This window comes from Budorcas taxicolor, chromosome 3 (assembly GCF_023091745.1).
Source record: "Budorcas taxicolor isolate Tak-1 chromosome 3, Takin1.1, whole genome shotgun sequence".
Lineage (NCBI taxonomy): Eukaryota > Metazoa > Chordata > Mammalia > Artiodactyla > Bovidae > Budorcas > Budorcas taxicolor.
Window position 1 is genome coordinate 112225141 of NC_068912.1, and position 12102 is coordinate 112237242.

General features: G+C 50.4%; 1 protein-coding gene across 1 annotated transcript in view; it reads left to right on the plus strand.

Moving 5' to 3' along the window:
- Positions 1–12102, plus strand: part of CSMD2 (CUB and Sushi multiple domains 2) — a 678376-nt gene that overhangs the window by 461669 nt on the left and 204605 nt on the right. The window contains exons 20-21 of the mRNA XM_052636874.1: positions 8870–9085; positions 10827–11015. Coding sequence (XP_052492834.1) covers positions 8870–9085; positions 10827–11015 — 405 coding nt within the window. The remainder of the gene's footprint in view (positions 1–8869; positions 9086–10826; positions 11016–12102) is intronic.

Sequence of the window (12102 nt, forward strand, 5' to 3'; positions counted from 1 at the left end):
TTGATTTCCTTTAGGATTGATTAGTTTCATCTCTTTGCTGTTCAAGGGACTCTCAAGAGTCTTCTCCAACACCGCAGTTCAAAAGTATCAATTCTTTGGCTCTCAGCCTTCTTTATGGCCCAACTCTCACTTCCATACATGACTACTGGAAAAACCATAAGTTTAACTATATGGACCTTTGTTGGCAAAGTGATGTCTCTGCTTTTTAATATGCTGTCCAGGTTTGTCATAGCCTTTCTTCCAAGGAGCACGCATCTTGTAATTTCATGGCTGCAGTTACCATACACAGCAATTTTGGAGCCCAAGAAAATAAAGTCTGTCACTGTTTCCATTGTTTCCCCATCTATTTGCCATGAAGTGATGGGACTGGATGCCTTCGTTTTTGGAATGTTGAGTTTTAAGCCAGCTTTTTCACTCTCCTCTTTCACCTTCATCAAGAGGCTCTTTAGTCCCTCTTTGCTTTCTGCCATAAGGGTAGTGTCACCTGCCTATCTGAGGTTATTGATATAGCAAAGGTATCAACTAGCACTTCATAACAGAAGAAATACAAATGAAAAGACCTCAACCCCACTAACAATTTTAAAAGTGCATCTTCACCCAGTAACAAAATGCCATGTCTCTTTTCAAGTCAGCAGAGAATATCATAACAGTGTGGGGACCATGTGGAGACAGACATGCTATTCTTTGATGCCGATGTTGTGTGAAACTATTCAAACTTCCCAGAGGATGATTAAGCAGTGAATCAAAAGCCTTAAGAATGTATGTGCTCTGAACCCAGCAGTTCTACTTCTTGGAATTTATCTCAAGAAAATAAATAAACTTTATATCAAGATTTAGCTACAAAGATGTCCCTGCTGCTGCTGCTGCTAAGTCGCTGCAGTCGTGTCTGACTCTGTGCGACCCCATAGACAGCAACCCACCAGGCTCCCGCGTCCCTGGGATTCTCCAGGCAAGAACACTGGAGTGGGTTGCCATTTCCTTCTTCAATGCATGAAAGTGAAAAGTGAAAGTGAAGTCGCTCAGTCCTGTCAGACTCTTCGTGACCCTATGGACCACAGCCTACCAGGCTCCTCCATCCATGGGATTTTCCAGGCAAGATTACTGGAGTGGGTTGCCATTGCCTTCTCCAAGATATCCCCTAAAATACTTTATTCATTTAAAAAAAAGAAAAAGGAAAACTAGTAACTACTCAGATGTTCATCAGTAAGGACACATTAAGTCAGTGTATGGTATAGCCAAATAATGAAAACTTATCATGCAGCTAAAGGAATGGTGTGAAAGAATATTTAAAAATTTTTACAAGTGGCTGTAATACATTATTGACTAAATAAAGAAGTTTGCCAAAATAATATATTTAGTTTTAAAAAATTACCAAAGATATGTACCGAGAAAAAATAGCCTGAAAAGCTATACCCCCAAAGGTTAATACTAGTTGACTCTTATTTTCATCTTTTGACCTTTTACTAATTTTGAACAATAAGTATATATCCCATGTAAACTATACTATTGGTATTTAAAAAGAAAATTTTTTAAAAATAGTCACTAAGTATAAAAGTGGTCCACATCAAAAAAAAAAAAAAATCTTTAAAAAAGGGGGAGGACTTCCTAGGTGGTCTAATGGTTAAGATTTTGCCTTCCAATGCAGGGGGCATGAGTTCAATCCCTGGTAAGGGAGCTAAGATTCCACATGCCTGGTGGCCAAAAAGACCAAAGCATAGAACAGAAGCAACATTATAGCAAATTAAGTGAATGCTAGAAAAATGGTCCAAGTCAAAAAGAAAAATCTTTAAAAGAAAAGTCACATATAATCCCACCGGATCTATTTAACCAATTTGCTGCCTTACCTCAGTTGGTAAAGAATCCACCTGCAATGCAGGAGATCCCAGTTTGATTCCTGGGTCGAGAAGATCCCCCTGGAGAAGGGAAAGGCTACCCACTCCAGTATTCTGGCCTGGAAAATTCCATGGACTGTATAGTGCTTGGGGTCGCAAAGAATCTGACATGACTGAGCAACTTTCACTTTGCTGACAGTAAAGTCTGCCTGCAGTGTGGGAGACTTGGGTTCAATCCCTGGGTCAGGAAGATTCCCTGGAGAAGAAAATGGCAAACCACTCCAGTATTCTTGCCTAGAAAATCCCATGGATGGAGGAGCCTAGCAGGCTACAGTCCATGGGGTCGCAAACAGTCAGACACAACTGAGCAACTTCATTTTTCAGTAGGCCTAATGTAGCCAGGATTAAGATGGCCTGGGGTTTCTTGGCCAAGACAGGACCCCCCAGCAGTCAGGGCGAGATGGGGCTGGCCCGTTCTCTCCAGGGTGTTGTTCCCAAGGAGAAGAGGGATGGTGAAGGCAGTGTCCTTGTTCATCCTGCAGAGCTGTCTCCACCACGCCTGGGTCAGAGCTGACCACTGTCAGAGCCAGAAGCTACTCTGGGGCATCAAGAGAGAGAGAATGGCAGTCCCCCCGTGATCCCTAGAGGAGCGACCCCCTGTAGTCCTGATTCTCTCTGCGTCTGATGTCTCTAGTTATAGGGGTATATGTTCCTCTCTGCCTTTCTTTTTTGAAACAATTATTTTTATTGGAATATAATTGCTTTACACTGTGTGTTAGTTTCTGCTGTACAATGAAGTGAATCAATTATATGTGCACATACATTCCTCCCCTCTTAGATCTCCCTAGCACTCCCCGACCCACCCTCTAGTCCATCACAGAGCGCTGAGCTGAGCTCCCTGCGCTGTGCAGCGGCTTCCCACTAGCTCTCTGTTTTGCACGTGGTGGTGTATATGTGTCGATCCTAAGCTCCCAGTCTGTCCCACCCTCCCCGTCCCTCTCTGTGGCCGCACGCCCATCCTCCACGTCTGCATCTCTAGTCCTGCCCTGGAAATAGGTCCATCAGTACTGGTTTTCTAGATACCACACATATGCATTAATTCACAATAATTGTTTTTCTTTTTCTGACTTACTTCACTCTGTGTGACAGACTCTAGGTCCATCCATGCCTCTGTGTGTGTTTTTGCTTAGAAGTCAACACAGTTCAACAAATTTTTAACGAATGCGCTCACTGTGGGTCCTAGACAGACACAGTGGAGCAAGCCCTGTGGCATTGCCCGCCTTGTGGTTTAGAGGCAGAGATCCAGCCTGAGAGACCTCTCAATAGATCATGCCCAAAGCTGGCACAGAGCAGGCAAAGGTAGGAAAGCGTCAAGGCTCGCCCAGGGGTTAGGCAGGAGTCCTGGAGTGGAGACTTAGGCCTGTCTCCAAGGGTGAACAGGAATTAGCTGGGATCATCAGGAGGTCGCTAGCATATAACCAGGTCACTTCTTCCTTAGAACCATGGAAAGCATCACCAAGCCCTTAGCATTGAGCCCCAAATGGTGAAATAGCTAGTGTGCCCCTTATGGCCCTGGTTGTACCTTTCTCAGCCTCCTTGTAAGCCCTCTAAAAAGTTAAGATCTAGCTACATGGAACTTCCTTCAGTACCTAGGCTTTCATTGCCCTCTAGAGCAGGGGTCCCCAAGCTCCAGGATCTAATGCCTGATGCTCTGAGGTGAAGCTGATAAAATAATAATAGAAATAAAATGTACAATAAATGTAATGCACTGGAAACAGCCTCAAACTATCCCTACACTGGTCTGTGGGAAAATTGTCTACCACAAAACCAGTTCCTGGTGCCAAAAAGGTTGGGGGATGCCATTCTAGAGCTTGGCATAATGGGGCACTTTTCTTCTGTAACACTTCCTCTCCCCGCACCATCTCCAGCATTCCCCTCGTATGGCCAGCTCCTGCATCCTTCTCAGGAGCCTTCCAGACCCCCTGCCCTCAGCCCTGGGTCTGGGGGGGTGCTCCCTCCCACGGGCCACCACGTGATCCTTCCCTTTCCAACGTCAGTCTTCACTCCGCCTGTAGGGAACTCGCATCTCCATCATCCATCTCCCGGACTGACACAGCTCTTCCAGAGACACGTCTGCCTTGTTTTCCCCACTGCTGGCTTGATGCTGGCGCAGAAGAAACTCAAGAAATAGCTCTATGAATTGAAGCAAACTGAACTCAGACCCTTCCCAGAGGGCAGGCACCCCTCAGGCTCTGCTTGTAACAGTATCTCCAGTTAACAGAACTGTGAGGCTGCTGACACTTGATTGCTCCCCACCAGTAAAAGTACAACTGGGGAACTCAAAACTCTGTGAAAGTCAGGATTGTTCAACTTGCCACATGCCCAGCCCAAGGGAAGAGCCAGTTCCGGAGTCCAGATAACATGTCCTCGCTAAGACCCCGGGACTGACAGCTTTTAGCCCACGAGACTATCTGGAAGTCAGATGAACTGAGCACAGAGGATGCCTCCTGTGTGCTGGGCACTGTGCTGCGGGCTTTGCACGTGCTGCCCCGAGGGCTCCTCTCTCCAGGGACTGAATGTCACCTAAAGGTACTGAGCGACTGAACTGAACTGCAGGTACAGAGCGATGTTGGCCCAGACCCTTCTTTTTTCAAATCTTCATTGTTGTTCAGTCACTAAATCATGTCTGGCTCTTCATGACTCCTTGGACTGCAGCATACCAGGCTTTGCTGTCCTTCACCATCTCCCAGAGTTGCTCAAGCCAATGTCCATTGAGTTGGTGATGCCATCCAACCATCTCATCCTCTGTCGCCCCTTCTCCTCCTGCCCTGAATCTTTCCCAGCAACAGGGTCTTTTCCAGTGAGTCGGCTGTTTGCATCAGGTGGCCAAGGTATTGGAGCTTCAGCTTCAGCATCAGTCCTTCCAATGAATATTCAGGGTTGATTTCCTTTAGGATCAAGTGATTTGATGTCCTTGCTCTCCAAGGGACTCTCAAGAGTCTTCTCCAGTGCCACAGTTTGAAAGCATCAATTCTTTGGTATTCAGCTTTCTTTATGGTCCAACTCTCACATCTATACACGATTAGTGGGAAAACCATAGCTTTGTCTGCACCCTTTGTCGGCAAAGTGATGTCTCTGCTTTTTTATTATTATTGATAAATTAATTAGGATGACAAATCTTATAAATGAGGTCTAAAAGTGAAGTCGCTCAGTCGTGTCCGACTCTTTGCGACCCCGTGGACTGTAGCCTACCAGGCTCCTCCGTCCATGGGATTCTCCGAGCAAGAATACTGGAGTGGGTTGCCATTTCCTTCTCCAAAGGAAAAGTACAGAATATACTAAAAAGTACTGAGACTTCCTGTGTATGTATATATACACATATCTTCAAATTGGAAAATTATAATTATCTCACACTTTCAAATTAGACTGCTTTTTAAAACATCAGACTACATTAATCGGCACATATTTTTGCAGCCCAGACCTTTCCACCAGTAGACGAGCTTTGGGTCTGGGGCCGCCTTCCTCCAGACCCGCTCCTCTCCCAGCACTCTGTTCTCTCGGCTCCAGTGAGAGGCCGTCCTTCACACGATTCTGCACGCTTCACTCCAGTGGAGTCCTCGTTTGAGTCTGCGTCTGTCACACCAAATCTGGAGTCAGACTCCAACACTGCCTCTCTATTTCTGTGACAATGTCTTCATTTTCACACAATGGCCGAAGGAGCCCCGAGCGGTCAACACAGCTGGGAAAGCCAGAGGTTTCATCTCCGCTGTTTACTCATCCTTAGGATGCCTGCCAAGTGTTTCCTCCTTTGGGGGTGTTGTATTTGCACGCTCGAAAAACAGAAAGCACAGTGCTTAATTCAGCTCTGTTTCCTCCTGTTACTGTGTCTGACCCGGCCTCCACACAGCCCTCTGTTCCAGCAAGCCTCTTGCCAAGCTCTGCAGAAGGAAAATGGTCTTCTCGTATGCACATGTGTTTACGTGTCAGGAGTATGGGATTCCTGCAGGCACACGTGCCTGTGGGACTCCACGCGTGCTTACACCCCTCATGTCACAGATTGTGACTGCTGTGACACCTTCCCAACCCCGGGGGCACAGTCACCCGCTCTCCCTCTGTGCCCCCCCCTCTGGATCTCACTACTGGTGTGTCTGTCTCCTCCACCAGGCTGGGAGATCTTTCTCAGTACCTAGCACAGATCTGGCACTTACCAGGCACTCGAGATCTCTCTCTTTCTTTAAGATTGATTTATTTATTGGTCGTAATGGGTCTTCATTGCCGCATGCAGACTTTCTCTAGTTGTGGCAAGCGGGGGCTACTCTTCATTACAGTCTGTGGGCTTCTCATTGCAGCGGCTTCTCTTGCTGTGGAGCCCGGCTCTAGGTGAGCACACTTCAGTAGTTGTAGGACGTGGGCTCAGTAGTTGCAGCCCTCGGGATCTGGAGCATTGGTTCAGTAGTTGTGGCACACGGGCTCAGGTGCTGTGCGGCGTGTGGGATCTTCCTGGACCAGGAATCAGATTATCCTCCCTTGCCTTACAAGGCAGATTCTTGACCCCTGGACCACCAGGGAAGCCCAGGCTCTATTTCTCTGAGTAAATAGATACATGGATGCATGTCAGCTGCTGTTCTGTTCCCCCAACCCCCGCCCGTAGAAGCCCCAGTCCTCTGTATCGCCAGTTTCTATCAACGGAGAGGCAAAGTAGCAAAAACAGCTAAAATGCTTTAGCATGAAGACCTTGCATCTAACCACCGTTTATCCTGAACATGTCAGTGATTATCTAGAGACGTAGTCCTCACACTTGTATGTACCTCCACATCTCTCACTCCAGTACTCTTGCCTGGAAAATCCCATGGATGGAGGAGCCTGGTGGGCTGCAGTCCATGGGGTCGCTAAGAGTCGGACCCGACTGAGCGACTTCACTTTCCGTTTTCACTTTCATGCATTGGAGAAGGAAATGGCAACCCACTCCAGTGTTCTTGCCTGGAGAATCCCAGGGACAGGGGAGCCTGGCGGGCTGCCATCTATGGGGTCACACAGAGTCAGACATGACTGAAGCGATTTAGCAGCAGCAGCAGCCACATCTCTTGGAGGATCTTGTTAGCATGCGAATGCTGATTCAGGACGTCTGAGGTGGAGACCGAGATTCTGCATTCCTGACAAGCTCCCAGGCGATGCCCAGGCTGCCGAGGTCCATGGACTTTGAACAGCACGTGGGCTCAGCATTCCTTGCCTCCCCACGTTCCTGCCCTGGCACATCCATGGGGTGTATTCCCGTAGGCACACTCGCTCGTGGGCGGACATGCATTGTACATCTGTCCACCCAAACTCAGCTGCCGTCTGGACAAGTTGAAGCGTTGCTCTAGGTGCTAAGACCTTGCTGCTCTATTACCTTGCTCACCTCCTGGCCCCCCCCACCACCTGCCCCGCCACCCACCCACCTTCGACTCTCTTTTCATCGCAGGAGAAGCTGCATCCTGGGGTGGTTTATTGCACAGCCTCTGCCACCAGATTGCCTCAGTTCAGAACCCAGCTTTCCCACTTACAGGTTGGGTGACCTTGGACAAATGATTTCATTGCTTTGTGCCTCGGTTTCCTCGGGTATAACATGGAGATGAGAAGAATCGTACCCAGGTTGCAGGGTTAGTAGCAGGATGAAATGTTGTTGTATCTTCCCTTCCCATTGATAGGGGCCAACTACAGAGCAACTCAGAACAGTGACACACACATACTGAGGGCTGAAATTTACTCTCATTAGTGGGTGCTCTCAGCCCCTCCCCCTCAGTGGATGGCCCCTCCCCCTTCTCCCTTTCAGATGGCTGCCTGGCCCCTCTCGACCGCTCCTCTTCCTCTCGTCTTCTGTGTGATGCCACCTCCCCCCAGGCTTCCAATCTACCCTTCTCTGATGACTGCCCTGCCCACCTCCCTTCCTCTTAATGTTTGGGGGTTCAGCTAGCACCTGTTTGCCAGTGACCCCCAGATCTACTGCTGTAGTCTGACCTTAACCCTGAACTCCAATCTGTACATCCAGTTCCCTCCTGCTAGCTGGTGCTTCTTGAATGCTGACCGTGCAGAGTGTTCAAAACCAAAGTCATTACCCTGCCACCACTTGCTCCTCTTCCTATGTGTCCAGCCCCAGCTCACGAAAGACATCACTGTCCTTCAGGTCAGGACCCTCCCTGTCACCCCTTGGCTCCTCCTTTGCCTCTGTTGCCTCTGATCCGTGTCCACCTCGCCTCCCGTGTCCCACGTCCCTTCCTGCTCTTGTCCGCTTGGTCGACCCCATCCACCCCCCTCAGTGCATGGCTGACATCTTTCTCTCTGCCTCTCCTCACTCCACTTCCTCCTTCAAGCCACCAACATCTTGCTAATCTGAAATCTGGTACACTCTGGATAGGATAGGCCCTCAACACCTCTCAAAAAATATTCAGTCTGGCCCCAGAGAGCCTATATGTCCAGCTCTTCTTCTGGATATTCCCAGCTGAGTACATCCAACAGCACGGCCCAGCTCACCAAGCTCTGGACTCCACAGCAGCTCTGCCCCTGCCTGGGGCACCCTCTCCCCTCTTAGCCGGTTATTTCCCCTGCCTCCTTTTAAGACCCCAAACAAATACTCTTTAGTGAGGCCATCCTGCCTTTCCTTCTTTCCCTTCTGTCCCCCAATGCAGTCTGACCTATACTGATGACAGCGTTGGTCACTCTGCACAGTGGTTCTATCCCATTGCACCCACCCAGCCCTGAATCCTAGCCCAGGAAACACCCAACAATATACGAAAACCTGTTGACTGAATGAATGCCCTAACCATAAATCTCCCTTTCAAACTGGGACAAGCCTGAAGCAGAGTCCTCCTCCCTGAGTGAGCCTGTAGGCAAGAGGGTGTCCGGCTCACCTGGGCCCTTCGGTCAGTTTGGCCTCTGCGTGTTGCTGCTTAGACTTCTGCACACCGATAGATGTTTACAAACGGGGAATGCTCGGCAGACCCCCGCGTGCAGCTGGGCCCCCTCTCACCGTTGCCCCCTGACCCTCTGGCTCCCGGCAGGTGTGTTCTTCACTTTCCATACCTTCCACCTGGAGAGCGGCCACGACTACCTCCTCATCACGGAGAACGGCAGCTTCACCCAGCCCCTGCGCCAGCTGACGGGCTCACGGCTGCCGGCCCCCATCAGCGCCGGTCTCTATGGCAACTTCACCGCCCAGGTCCGCTTCATTTCCGATTTCTCTATGTCCTACGAAGGCTTCAACATCACCTTCTCAGGTACAGCACTTGAGGGTCCCTCAGGCCAAGAGGGCACTCTGTGCCTCCACCCCACCCCCACTGTCAGCCAACAGGTGGCATGGGTCTGCTCCCCAGCCTCTAGGAGGGGAACCTCAGTGCTGTGGCAGAAGGTAGTCTGTTTAGATACAAGGATGAACATTGCTTATAGTGGGTTGGAAGGAATTAGCAGATCTGTGGGGGGATCTCCTTCTGTGAAGGTGTTCAGGGTTCTCTCTGAATGTGACCGGCCCAACTGATGGAACTAGTGAAGTGAAAGTGAAAGTGAAGTCGCTCAGTCGTGTCCAACTCTTTGCGACCTGTGGACTGTAGCCCACCAAGCTCCTCCGTCCATGGGATTCTCCAGGCAAGAATACTGGAGTGGGCTGCCATTTACCAAAGTCCCTTCCAGCCCTAGCAAGTCCAGATCCTTCTTTAATTCCACTTCCACTACTTCACAACTACAGCAATTTCCAAAAACAAAGAAAAAGAAGGGAGATGGAAATTAACACGTTGGAGTGTTTTGGTCTCATTCGGAGACTGCTTCACCAACGCTAATTTAGTAGTGATGGATAATTTTCACTGTGTTTAGGAATCCTGAAATGAAAGCTTTTCAGTTTGCATTCAGGGAGGAAAGAGGACCCTTTGCTCCTCTGCAGCTCGTTTCACTTGCTCCCAGAGCACCCTCCTTCCCATCCAGGAGCAGAGGTAGCTGGTAGATTTTCCTGGGATGTGCAAGAAATATCTGACCTCTAGGAAATGGGATGTGGCCCAGCTCAGCCCCGCAACGTCCCTCCAGCAGATGCCTTCTGCCATGTGCTGGCTGATGGGACATATCCAGCCAGCCCGCCTTGTGCCTGTGTGCATGCTAAGTCACTTCAGTCGTGTCCAACTCTTTGCAACCCTAAGGACTGCAGTCTGCAAGGCTCCTCTGTCCACAGGATTCTCCAAGCAAGAATGCTGGAGTGGGTTGCCATTTCCTCCTCCAGGGGATCTTCCCCATCCAGGGATAGAACCCACATCTCCTGTGGCCCCTGCATTGGCAGAAGGGTTCGTTACCTCTGAGGCACCCCCATCTGCCTTATCCCATCTGTTTTTCCCAACCACGCGGAGCCCTGGGGTACAGTGTCCCAGAAGGGCATTGCCCATGAGGACAAGGGGAGAAGTACTTCTGTGTCATCGCTAGAGACGTAAAGTCACTAGAGGCCGGTCCCTGGTCCAGCAATGCCACTCCGTCACACTTGCCATCTGCCTCAAGTGTCAGTGCTCCTGAGGCACAGCTTTAACCAAATTCAGCTCTTAGGTTCTTTTTCCAAATGTAAATTGCCCTAGGCTGGGTCTTCCATTCTGACCCCTCTAGAACCAGGCTGAATTGAATTGAATTGGCTCAGTATCCAGGGAGAAAGGGGCAGGAGGGTCTGCAGGCCTGAAGCTGGGCTTCATGTGGAGATGAAGGTTAGAGGAGGGACAGGTCAGCCTCATAAATCCCCCTGGGAAGCCAGCCTCCAGAAACATGGTGCCCTCTCCCACTCCTCCGGGCTGGGAAGCGCTCAGACCGCCCGGAGCACAACCTGCCTGTTCTCACCTGCCTCTGTCCTCTCAAGTTCTCTCTCCTCTCCTTGCCTTTCGTGGATCCCTGCATATCCTGTGCCTCTGTCCTCCTCTCTCGCCCTCTTCTCCCTGGCGTCTTTGTCTGTGTGCCCCTCCTCTGTCTCTGACCCCGGCTCTCTTGCCTCCCTTCCAGAGTATGACCTGGAACCCTGCGAGGAGCCTGAGGTCCCAGCCTACAGCATTCGGAAGGGCTTGCAGTTTGGCGTAGGCGACACCTTGACCTTCTCCTGCTTCCCCGGGTACCGCCTGGAGGGCACGGCCCGCATCACGTGCCTGGGGGGCAGACGGCGCCTGTGGAGTTCGCCTCTGCCAAGGTGTGTTGGTAGGTGGTCACGTGCTTTCATTTTGCTTCACTAAGGGGGTTGGCCGAACTTTAGTCAATTGCTGTGAGGTAGTGGAACACACATGGGCCAAGAGGCCAATGGGACTGGGCTTGAGAAGTATCTTAGCACACGGTGACCTGCAGTGGGACCTCGGGTGGGTGGCCTACCGTCCTTCCGCTCCAGCCTCGTTATCTGTACAGGAGGGCTGGCAGCCAACACCTGCTTCATGGGCTGTTTGGTAGCTTCAGCTGACCTTTGCAAAGTGGGTCCACAGGAGGCACTCGGATGAAATCAACTTCCGTACCGTCAACTCCCACCCTTAACGCACGTCCCCACGGCCTCTGGATGCCTCTTGCAGGGAAATCTGGGTGGGGCGTGGGTGGACCTGTGGGAAGGAGGTATGGCCTTTGCCCATGAAGAGTCCCCATATGGTGGAAGAGAGGGCTGATTTTACTAGTTCAGTGAGTGTGCTAGCTTTTGAGACTTTCCAGAAAGGCTCCATCCATTCAACTGGGGAGGGCAGAGGGCAGAGGGCAGAGGGAAGCAAGAGTTAAGTTCATTTCTAGAGCACCCATTGCAGGTCAGACATGCTTCTAGATGCTGGGAATATAAAACTGAACATCACGGAGGAAGCCTTTCCACCCCTGCTCTCACATTCTGGTGGAGGGAGATGGGCTACCAGCACGTGGATGTGTAGTGGCAGGCAGTGTTGAGGGTTAGAGAGAAAGAGTAAGTCAGCTTAGAAAGTGTGGGAAGTGTTTATAAAAAGTGATCAGGAAAGGCTTCTCTGATGGGTTAACAATATATAGTAGGGATCTGAAGGCATCCAAGGGGATCCCAAGGCATTCATGGGAGGCGAGGGGGCCAAGTGCCAAGGCCCTGAGCCACGAGGTGCTCACTGCTTCAGGAACGGCTTGCAGGCCAGTCTGGAGTGAGCGGTGGGAAAAACAGTACATAATGAGGTGGAAGAGGTAGCTGAGGGAGCTGAGACCAGGAGCCCTATGACCCCAGGCCCTGCCAGCCTCCTTGCCAAGGAGCCGGAGAAGACTCTTCAGAGCCCCAGGCCCAGAGGGTGCAGAGAAGTGG